A 12,399-nucleotide genomic window follows, 5' to 3' on the forward strand; every position below is an offset into this window, starting at 1 on the left:
ACCAGAGGTGTTTGTGCACGTACAGTAATTATGCTAATGTTTTCGATTGCCTGTTATAACCCTGCACTGTAGTAAGCCTTTGATATAAACATACAGCAGCAGCTTTTTCTTTCTGCTGCCAGGTTTCTATCAGTGTGGACTTGTTTCACAGTTTTGCTCCGAGCAGTCTAAGCTCATTCCACACAGCATGAACTGACTTCCCACAGAGTAACTGAGTGAGGATTGTTTGTCATTGACAGCTTCTATGCTTCTACTTCTCACACATTTATTGCGAACACTAACAGTAGTGCTTTGAGAAGCTACGTCAAAGGCTTTTAAAACCCGTAAGAAGCTGCAGGGTATTAATTTGTTATTAGCTACAAACAATAAAAACCAAGTCAGCTTACTTTGCTTTCACTGGAACACAGAGCTCAAAAGAGATTAGTACAAATCTGTCTTATATTTTTTAAATTTGCAAATAAAATCTTGTGCTGTCATAAACAGTTGAGGATTAAGTAGTTGAGGATTGTCAAGTTGTTACCTATTTCTGTGGTGATGGTGTGAAGGTGTCACAAGGAAAAAGATTAGTGATATTTTTTCATTTAAAATAACAATTGACCTACAGCTGCATATAGTGCTTTGCTCAAGTGTGTTCCCTATAAAATCTTCCATATTCTGATCGCAGTTTGAAGTCTTTTTGCGTCTGACCACCTGAATATTTGGTCAATATAAATTATTTGTCTGAGACAAAAGGAGAATAAAAAAAGGAGTGGTTTCAGTGTTCGGAGATGGGACACAACAGTGGAGATTTTTACCTTTTTCTGTTTTTGTTATACTGAGTAAGTGTGAATCAACAGAACGTCTCATTGTGGGCATATTATCCCACACAGAGCCGGAGCGTACCTGCTGCAGCTCGTCATATCTTCCATATTCTGTTCGCAAAAGTGTGGCAAACATTTGCATTTAGTCGAACCACTATTTACTGCAATTACACCTGAAAATCTTTTCTATTATTTTATTTCCAGATTTTTATGCAGAGAGTGAAACTGCTTTGCCAGAAGGTTTGCCTCAGTCCCAAGTCTGTTTGTAACACTTAACAGGTTTTCTTCCAGTATTGCACTGTATTTTGCTCCACCCTAGTCTCACAAGCATCCTCACAGCATGATGCTGCCACTGTCGTGTTTTATCATGAGGATAGGGTTAGGTGGTGATTTGCAGGGTTAATTTTCCACCACACACAGGATGCTGCATGTAGGCCCAAAAGTTTTGTTTTCTTGTCCCCTTTTCTTGTAGGCCACCTCCACTTGATGGGTTCTAGCAAAGTGCAAATTAAAATTCTCTTATCTTTGTTTCAACACTGACCCTCTTCCATACCGGCCAGATATGCAGCATCTGTCCCCTCAATAGATTTACGCCATGCATTCATTACTTATTGATGGAATGAACAGTGCTTTGTTCAACACATTGTTTTATAATCTAAGCCTGATTTAAACTGATTCACAACCTTTGTGGTGTGTTCTTTGGTCTACATGATGCTTTTTGTTCTATAATATTCTCTAACAAACCTCCAAAGTCTTCAGAAAACAGCTGCGTCTATACTGAGATTAAATTACTAATTAGTTCACTTTTGAAGGCAAATGGCTGCACTCAATTATGTGCAGTAGTACCAGAGGAAAGGGCTTGAATGCTAATACGTACCACACACCGTGATTTTTACCTGCTGATGTATGCCTTTTATTTTCCTGTTCTTCACAGTTCTCAGTGTTGGTCTATTACCAAATCATCCAATAGAATAACACATTCTAGCAGTTATATTAAAAAAAATAAAAACTTTGCTTTTTGCAAGATGGTGTAAAAACTGCACAGTGGAGACATTAAAAGTTCAAATTTAGGTCCATTCAGCGAACATAATATTTTCTTGTATTAATTTTGATTTTTGATTTCTCAGTGCAGTGAATAATATGTGGTACATTGTCCTCTTTTTAGTCATACAGTCCTTCAATTTGTTTAAAACCTATTCATGGATTTACTGAAAGTACTTTAATTTTTTCACTATTTGTTCATTGATCAAAGCCCAATCCAACTTTCAGACGTGAAATATTTGCTCTTCATGCTGAATTGAAACAATGAACTATTTACTTCTGGAAAACTGTAAACACAGAGAACTTTGTTGAGTTATTTCTCTCTTACTCTGCTTTTGAAGATAAACTCACCTATTTGTCAGATGATTTGTTTATCCTGATGATTCAGTGAAATATTAAGCTGCCATGAGGGTTAGAGCCAATCCATCTGGCTCCTATATCAGACAAGACAAACTGCTTGCTGTCTAATATTGAAATAACACCTCCTGATCCACAGCCAGTGTGAGATTTACTGACCACTGCTAAGCTGGCAAGCATCTCCAAGTTGGTCCTTTATAGCCAACTTGGAGATGCTTGCTTATTATGCAAAGGATCCATAGTTCATTCAAAAACCATATAAATTATCTAATGTATTCTTCACCAACCAGTGAGTGGATGATGCTTTTGAATGATGTTTTATCAATTCAACAGCAGATATTACAGTTGTTTTTAGGGTCTTTAACTGTTTTCACATCTCAAAATCCCTGGGAGATTCAGGGGAAATGCAGGCTGTCTGAGCTTCTGCTGCTGTTCCTGCAAGCCTTTCACAGCAGAGTCACTCCGTGGAAGTAACACTGAGTAATGTCTGGGAGGAGCGCAGAGGTTGCAGGAGATGATGGAAAAATGCTCCGTGGGATTCTCAGTTTTGTTTACAGCATGCTGGCAAATGAGTCCCATTGAAAAATATTTTAGTGTTTATTGTGTAACATATAACATTTTAATTAGAATGAATTATTGCTGAATTAATTAGAATTAATTTTTTCAACAAAACCACAGAGGTGGACAATATGGCCTATAAACAATTTCACAATATCTGCAGAAAAAAAAGGTGTTTGAACATCTGTGTGCTCTGTAATTGGATATATTCTAGTGACTTGGTGGGATCTCTGCTTTCTTAGACTAATTTGGAAACTTGGTAGACCAGCTCATGTTCTGAAATTCTTCTGATTGTGATTGTGGATTATGTGAAACATTGCAAATAAAATTTATTTTTATTTACTATGTCTTTATGTTTTTTCTCATTTTGATTGTTTTGATTTTGTGTGCAACTATAAAAGAGCTAAACAAAATACAAATTTTGATTTATGTCCCTTTTTTTAATAGCAACACGACTGTATGGTCACGACTGTAGAAATTGCACTATGTTTGGAATATTGTGAGTATGGGACAAAGAGAGCAAAAATTTGGGATTTGCAGGCATTTAAATTATTCATATTACTCATAATTATTGAACAAAGACAGAAATGTACTTCTTTCAAAATATTAACTTTTGTAACTCTTCTAAATTAAAATGCTAGATATCATATACTGAATATACCTTAAGTGGTTTAATTTGGCTCGGCAAAAATCAGTTTTATTTTTCTATCTGTTGTTTTGAAAGAGATTAATTAGTGAAGCCAACAAATGACAGCTTCATTCTTTCTGTGTTTCAAACTCCAATAATTACATAAAGCATCACATCAAAGGGTAAACATTTGCTGCAATGTTTACTGTGAACATAATTTACTCACGATGCTTTAAATTCAATATACAAAGTCAGAAATCTTAAACTATATTTCAAATTAGGTATCACAGAGGTAGTTCTACATTCTCAGGAGTCTCAACAAATTAATTTTCTTCTGTCAGACTTGCTTGTCCTTCCTATTTAAAACATGAGAAGGCTGTATGCAGGATGTTTTTCAGACAGCCTTGGAAAAAAAAAAAACAGACGTGTTTGAGTAAAATTTTTTATGTTTCTGACTTTTAATTATACATCATACTTCTACATTATTTACCTTATTCATAACTTCTCCCAAAGCATTTCACTCTGTTGACATCACAGGGGAATGTTGGCTTTTGCATATTAATGCAGGTGGAATACTTATTAATTTATTTGAGAAAAGTCCTAATTGCTATATTCCGTTGACAGTTTAGTAAAAAATGAAAATAAAAAGAAAAAAAAAAGAAACGATTGGGCCTCCAGCCACCTTGAAGGAAATCAAATCAAAATCTTTTAACTCTGGATCAAAAGTTTCAGCACCCTGTTTTGTCTTTGTTGTACTAATACAATGCAGATGAATTATTCACACAATGAACTGCTGGCACTACATTCATCATGGCCAGAGCATATTTCAGATATTTATACACCATGGAAGAAAGTTCTCACAGTACCAAACACGCTATTGTTCCACTCATAAAATACTCTTTGAGTTTTACAGACCGGAAAGTTTGTGATTCTTTTGCGTTTAATTACACATATTTTAAGCTTTTTTTCTATTGTTCTTTTTAGAGATATTTATATGCGAAAAGCTAAAATGTATTTTAAAATGAATTGATTTATTTTGTGAAATGTCAAATCTACGCATTTCTGTTGTTCCTTATCATATCTTCTACAGTTTAGCCGTTTTTTGAATCATATTTAATTTGAAAGTGTATAAAACTTTTGAATGCATACACAGAATAGTCCTCACAACCCAGTGAAGATACATTATTTTTTAAATTCACCTCAGAAAATTAATTCAGTTTTTAAATCTATGGACAAAAAAACAGTTCTGACCTGTTTGTGAGTCTAGGTGGAAGCGGCCATCCTCGTTTCCTGAGATGATGCGGTACACGATGGGATCTGGACCACCCCCGTCTCTGGTGAGCGCTGACACGCTCAACACCTCAGATCCGACCGCCAACGACTCTGAAAGCTGGGCGGTGTACTCCGAGCTCAGGAACACTGGTTGATAGTCGTCGAGGGAAACCACATCCACTGTAACCGTGGCAACAGAGTACAGGTGGCGAGGCAGGCCTCGGTCGGTGGCCTTGACCTTCAACTCAAATGTTGGTGGGGTGTCAGAGGTAAGAGGTCGCTCCAGCCGCAGGACTCCAGAGAACTCATCCAGAGAGAAGAAACCACGGTCTCCAGCCAGCATGGAGTACTTCACCTCAGAATTGATGCCTGAGAAACAGAAATTTTGAAGTACTTAAGCTCAAACATGAAGAATAAACATACAAGAGAAAATCAACCAAATTTAACCTCAGTGTCCAGAAATATTCATTAAAAAAGTTTTTATTTAAATATTTTTTAAAAACTTCTAAAAGTTTAATAAAAAGCTTATGTTTTAAAATGTATTTTAAATGGAAATGAAACAAAAGATCCATAACATTTTGGTTGATCTGATGAGAGTGCTAAATGATGTAAATTGTTGTCTGAGAATGTAAAAATGGTGGGAAAACATGGTGGAGGAGACAAACTTAAAGAAATTAACTACAATTGAAAGTATTATTGAAAATAAGCACAGAAATTGTTGAAAGTTGTATTTTAAGGAGTAAAATAACTCTAAACAATCGCTAACCCTCAGTTGTTTACTATTATTATTGAATTACATTTTAAAGACAACTTTCATCTTTATTCAGGAGTTGCTTGAAAGAAAAAGGGGCAGAGAGAGAGAGAGAGAGTAAAACAAGCAGTAAATGCCTGTAACTGGGATTTGAATTAGATTAAAATTTTGCAGCCTTTATAGATGGAGCATCTTTTCCATTTATGTTTTCACAGACATCACCATCAGTCAGTTGCAAGTTTTAGATAAATGATTTCCTGAACAAGCTCCAGCAATTCCTACCCCTCAACCAATTCAGAATGCAAGAAATTATCTGAGATTATGTGGCAAGATAAAATGCATTGCTATTTCACACAAAGCATGTCACTCACTCATCTGCAGCAAACCAGATAATTGATAATAACTCAACAGATGGGGGCACCAAATCCCCTTTTCAGGTCATGAAAAAAGCAACAGAAAACCTGTTTGTTCAGCGACTACTCATAAGGCCTCTGAAAAAACTCTGACAACAGCATCATTCTTGTGAATTAACTTAATTTTCAAGTCCTTATTTTCATCAAGGCATTTCACATAAACATTCAAGCACACAAACTTAAGTCACACAAGGAAGTTTAGGTATTCTGCCAAAGATTAACTGGACTAAAGTTTGAAAGATGATGGTTAAGCAGTTTGTCTTTCTGTTGCCATGACAGAAAACACACTTCAGGGTATTCCATTCAAGAACTAAGATTTGTTCTCAAAACCGTCTCGATCTTTCAAAGCCAGCAGCTGGATTTGAAAAGTTTGCTGATGCTCGTTCATTAAGAAAATAAATCAAATCACTGAAGAAGCAAACTGATGCAACAGTAGACAAAGTAAAGCTTCAAACAGGTCGGTTTTTATGTCTCATCAGTGAGAAAGCTGTGAGAGCAGGTGAAGACAAGCTGCTGCACATCTGAAGGAGTGGCTGAGCTGCCAAAGTATGCCTTGCAAAAAAAAGTCTCTACCAGCTGGTTATGGACAGACTTTTTGATCACTTTCTTCACATTTGCGCCAGTGCGTCAAAGTTTGACCGTAAACCTTTCAACACAAACAGACAAACACATCTGTGCAGACTGGGCTCTGCTACAAGTTTTTAAAGAAGAAGACTTTTTCCAGAAACTTTCTTTTACTGTTGATTTAAAACAAGCTAGTAGGTATTTGAGGTCCTTTGTGTGATCATCAGCAGCTATTTCCATGACCCTTAGATAATCTCCTTATCTACTCATTGTCTGTTAAGGCAGCTTACAGAAGCAAAATATCCTGTGAATATCGTCTTCTGGATAAGAGTGGTGATTGCAGTTTTAACTGATTGTACAAGACAGTAACAATCTGCCACATATAGATGCATGATTATGTCCCTACTTTGCACTTTGTAACAAACACAATCAGTTTACAATGATGTGAAGAGACCGAACCCTAGATATTTATTCTTCAGAAGACAGTTGTTCTTTACATAACCATATTTAGTATTTAGAGTTTAGTATAGAGTATTTCACTTTATAGTCAATTCTTCTACGTTTTTTTACAATAACTATTTTTACTGTTTACTATAAAATATAAAGTAGTGTGTGGAGCTTTCCATTTGAACGTGGCTCAAGGTGAAATAACAGTCAGAGGTTTTTCTACAGCTAACTGATAATATATCAACAGTGACATTCGGTGCAGTAGCAGCAGATGCCAATTACCTTGAAAGCAGCTGCAAGTGCAACTAAACACTGCTTTTTGCTTAACTCAAGGTTCTTGTTCCAGTTGCAAATCTCAAGTGATGTTTTAAACTTGCTTGTATGTTGAATTTAGCACTCCAAACAAGATTAAGTGATTGACTTAAAATAAACTATCTACATACATCTCCAAGCCCCTCAAAAAAACACTGGGTTTATCTGGGTTTGATTGGGTTTATCTGTAAACAACCCATAAAACAATGTTATGCATCAATATGTTTGGTTGTTACACCAGGATTAAAGAGGTGGCTACGCTCAGCAAGTTATGATTTTACACAGACTTGACAGACAGTTGGTACTGAAAACACGATGAAGTGCCAGCTGACAGCAGGAAAGAAGAACACTGTTAAAAACAAACAAGGGTGTAAAAAATTTGATTAAGTGATAAATTAACTGAATTTATACAACTCAAAGCTCTTTATACTAAAGCCCCAGTCATCCATTTAAACTCAATAATATGCACACATTCATGCACCAATACACAAATCAACAGGCAACTTGGGGTTAAGTGCCTTCCCTGGGGCACGTCGACATGTGGCAGAAGGACGCTTGAAACAAACTTACAATTTTCAGACTTTCAGCTCATGAGGTTAAATGTTAAGAGAGTTAAATCTCTATGCATACAGCATACATAATGTATCAAGGGGGAGTTTCGGAAGAATTAACTCTGTTGCAAATGGATTAGCATGTCATTATGTTTGGGATTAGCAAAAACATGCTTATACACATACATGTTCTAGACTTACAAAGCCAGGCTTTCGATACCAGGCCAAATGTTTTACCTCAGCATGTTGGGACCTGAGGCACACAATACATTGTTCTCACAGATCTGAAAACCTCCCATTTCTAAACGTCAGCAGTTGCTCACCTGTGTCCGGGTCCTTGGCGTATATGACAGCGATCGGCGTGCGAACTGTAGTGTTGTCGAACACAGTGACCTCGTAGTGACTGGAGGAGAAGAGGGGCGGGTTGTCATTCATGTCCTGGATCATCAGCAGGATGTCGGCCTGACAGGATCGACCACCACCATCAGTCGCCTTCGTCACCAGGTTGAACTCCGAATGCGTCTCACGGTCCAAAACGGCCAGAGTGAACAGCTCACCTGAGGGCAGGTGGATTCAAAATAGTTAACCACCAAACAACATCACAATTTTATATGTATATGAAAAAACATTTTATTCTTATGGAAACTGAAATATGTTTATCTACAGTGGAATTGGCATTTATCATTCCAAGAGTTTCTCACAATTTAGGTAATAGTATGGTGGAAAATGTTTAGGAACACATCTTAAAAAGTACATTTGTGACCTCCAATACATGTTCTTATTATTTTAAAGTGAAAGGGATGATTGTTCTCAGAAGGACATGACAAAATGAAAACTGTCTGGTTTATCTGTAAAATCAGGAGTATAAATTTTAGGTGAGGATAAATGTTATGGCAGAATGAAAGTAATTGATGTCAGTGATCACTTGGACAATAACAATTGCTTTGACTGCTATTAGCTCAGATTGTTGATGTTATCACCAATCCAGGCACAGTGAGTCCCTATTTTCACCCCAAATAGACGCCATCTTACCTGTTCTCGGATCCAGATGGAACTTATCTGCATCTGGACCGTGCAGTGTGTACGAAATCGCGCCATTTGCTCCCACATCTGGGTCTGAAGCTGAAACTTTGAGAACAAACAACCTAGGCGGCGAGTTCTCCATCACCCCCTCTGTGTATACCAGCTAGAGACAGAGGATGAGAAAAATAATCAGGTGGCGCTGAGATGATGACATGCTGCCACAGTGTTTATAAGCTTCAATCATTTCAGATGTTTTTAGCAGGCAGCTGAAAAATCTTATTTTCAATAAGTTAGACTCATTTGTCAGATTAAAAGTGACAACCGTTAAGCAGGTATTGAACAGACTTTTAGTGCTCTTAACACAAGTGGTGACGGAGGCCTATTTGACGAATAGCTTGGAATAAGACTATATATGGATCTCCAGTACTTTCTAAAGAACGCTGTAGCAGTTATATAAATATTTTTTCTCTTACTTTCCTGTATAAGAAGGGGAAATGTACCTCTCCTTGTATGAGATGACATTCAATGTAAAACAAGACTTTTTAAACATAGACTAAAGTTCAACTTTTAAATTGTGCTAGACATCTTTTATGAACATTTAGTGCAATAGTGCAAGTACTGCTGTAAAAACAGCCCTCCTCCTTTTTAATCCCCGTGAAAGGAGATCCTAATAAATCTGGGACTGCCTAACCATTCAGTAGGTCCTTGCAGTGAAGCAAATTTACTGAGAGGATCAACAAAGTATCTGAGAAGGGACAGCTTTTTGTCAGTGCTGCTGTGAAATGACTCACCTGTTCACAAATTGGACTGTTGTCGTTGGTGTCCAAAACATGAACATCAACAGTAACCGGAGCCTCAAACTTCCCATCAGTGGCCGTCACCCGCAATGTGTATCGGCCTTTGGTCTCTCGGTCCAGGTTCTCCTTCACAATCAGACCCCACTGACCTTCGTCCTCCTGGACGATGGCAAACTGGCCCAATGGGTCTCCATCTGAAAGAGAGAAAAAAGAAGCTGCGTCATGTTTTTGAATTGAACTCAATGAATTCGATTGTCATTGCAGCTGAAAATATTTTGTGATTCTCCAATTGTTTCATATCTGCTACTGTACTGCTAATATTTGAGAAAGATTTTTTTTTTCTACATTACACTTGAAATCTTAGATTCTGTAACTGATTTTGTCTGTTTCCTCATAATGACACACACACACACCTTGTTGGACAGGCGATGTGTGCTGGCAAGGGCTGAATTTAAGGTTTCTTACAAAAACAAAAGGTTTAACCTCAAGAAAGAAACTGTCTCAAGCTGCCATTCAGGTATTGCAATTAAATTATTTAGCTGTACCACAAGTTTTCTTTGGCAGAGATAAGAGGATTCTGTTCCACAAACACCAACATTAATTACCCCCAAGCTAAAATTTATGCTGATTTTAATTTATAATGTTGACATTAGAATGGAAATACCACAAATTAAGTGGACATTCTCCCAGTTTGTATGGGAACATGCATTTAATTTCCTTTTTTTTGTTACATTTTTATGTAAAAGTTCTGATTTTACAGCAAAATGTAGAAAGTTTATTTGCTGTTGAGGCCTTAACAACAATAAAAAGTCAAATCAAAGCTTGAATTTAGAAAAATATGTATATACAGTCACTAGCAGATTTTCAGTTTTACATCTTTGTAAATGTTTTTGTGTAAATTTATAAGCAGTGATATATTCTTAGAGTTTCCCCTTGATTTTTCAAATCATCACCTTCAAAAATAAAATGTTGGTAAAATATTTGCCACCATAAAACAAGCCATGTTACATATTACTTACTGAAATGAAGAATGAGTAGACGTAAAGAGGCATTTTGCAAACATTTTTTTTTTTTGTTAAGATTTTTCTTATCTACCGTTGTTGTTTGTGGCTGGGAAATTAATAATTTTGAGAGGAATTGCTTCCAAATGTAAAGAAAACAAAAAATATTCATGAACTGTGGAAATAAACAGATGCCAGGTAGATTTTTCTTTAAATGTAAATAACCTAATTGTTCCTATGACATGATGATTACAACATAAAAAGTAAAGTTACATAAAATCATAAAAGAAAAAAAGATTTGATTTAGTAAAATATCTTCATTATTCATCAAAATACTGGACAAAATAAACTAAAATGAATATAAAAAGCTATGAATATCAAATGGCAACTTGAAAAGCACACAGTGATAACCCTAAGGTGTAACATGAAAGATGGAAGCAAAGAAACCTAATTCTAACTTGTTAGCTGTTAAAAGAATGAGAATATGAGTACACAATTCACTGTTTTTGTTTAACAAAGAAAAAAACCTCATTTTAGTACTGATAGTACTATTCTCTTAAGACAAAACAAAGAAAAAAGATTTGCCCTGCGAACCAGAAATCAACAGTGACAATAATGAATTCTTATTGATTTAGAATAAGACAAACCTTAAATAAATTAACACAGTGTGTGGGTGGTTTTATTTATTTTTTTATGACAACTGAGAGTTTGCCTGAGCCGAACCTTTCGAATGTAAATAATTCCAGCACAAACACTCATCTCTGTGTTAGAGCTCCTTCAGAGACGTTTAACTGTCTTGGATTTGCATTAATTCAAGGCTCTGTTCGTGTTGTTAGCTGCAGGGCATCCAGTTGGTATTCCTGTGTTGTCACACTGCTGCACTTTGGGATTAATTGGAGGTGGAATAATGTGACTCAGTTGAGGGTGATTAACACAGATTTTCATTTTGCCTTATTAATGTCTTTATAAATCCCACAGTGCAGCAAATCTTCAGAGCAAAAAAGTGATTTCACTGATGAAAACATTTATGCTTGCTTGAACAGATAACCACATTCCACAGTGCAGTGGCATGCAAAAACCTATTGGCCAAGCAAACTGTGAGTCAGATATACAAACCTGTGATATAACATGTCACCAAGCGGTTCTCTAGGGACACGTCAGTGTCTATGGTCGTCATTGAAACAATTGGCTCAAACGGGGTGGCATTCTCCACCACTGAACCATGGTATACATCTTCCGTGAATTTCGGCGCGTTGTCGTTCTCGTCTGTCACCATCACTTCCACGAGGACGCTGGACGATAGCTTGACATCTCCTCCATGATCTGTGGCAACCACATTGAACTTGTAGATTCTGAGAGTCTCACAGTCTGTCTCCCGTAGAGTGGTGATCCAGCCACTTTCTCCTTCAATAGCAAACACCTCATTGATGTCAATCTCGGTGTCATCAGGCAGCGTCTCCAAGCTGTAGGTAACTATGCCATTGGTGTCTGTGTCTGGATCATTGGCTGTCACCTAGAGGTCAAAGACCCATTAGCATATTTTGTGCAGAAATTGCATGGATGGTAAAACACTTATGTGGAGGTTAAAGTAAATGCTAAGACCTCTAGGTGCCAGATGCTGGCACAATAAACAAAACAACAACAACAATAGCTTTCAAAGATAGCTACATTGACTGGCTATCTAAACATTTCTAAAGAAAAGGTATATCTATGTTCAGTTTACGTATAAGCAGTAGACGTGCAAATGTCTCAGTGTACTAGACACCATTTTACACTTCTCAGTTCAGCAAGAACTTAGGCATTTCCAGGAACTTCAGAGGATCCTGGTCTATTAAATGCATTCAAAACATTGGAAGAAGTAAACCTATAAAAGAAAGCCTGGTT

General features: G+C 36.7%; 1 protein-coding gene across 1 annotated transcript in view; it reads right to left on the minus strand.

Moving 5' to 3' along the window:
- The window catches only part of fat2 (FAT atypical cadherin 2), a 95,318-nt gene that overhangs the window by 36,266 nt on the left and 46,653 nt on the right, over window positions 1–12,399 (minus strand). Inside the window, exons 12-16 of the mRNA XM_044126708.1 lie at window positions 11,632–12,028; window positions 9,509–9,708; window positions 8,727–8,880; window positions 8,018–8,251; window positions 4,636–5,025 (exon numbers count right to left, since the gene is read on the minus strand). Coding sequence (XP_043982643.1) covers window positions 4,636–5,025; window positions 8,018–8,251; window positions 8,727–8,880; window positions 9,509–9,708; window positions 11,632–12,028 — 1,375 coding nt within the window. The remainder of the gene's footprint in view (window positions 1–4,635; window positions 5,026–8,017; window positions 8,252–8,726; window positions 8,881–9,508; window positions 9,709–11,631; window positions 12,029–12,399) is intronic.

Source organism: Gambusia affinis, linkage group LG09, assembly GCF_019740435.1.
Source record: "Gambusia affinis linkage group LG09, SWU_Gaff_1.0, whole genome shotgun sequence".
In the NCBI taxonomy this organism is placed as follows: Eukaryota; Metazoa; Chordata; class Actinopteri; order Cyprinodontiformes; family Poeciliidae; genus Gambusia; species Gambusia affinis.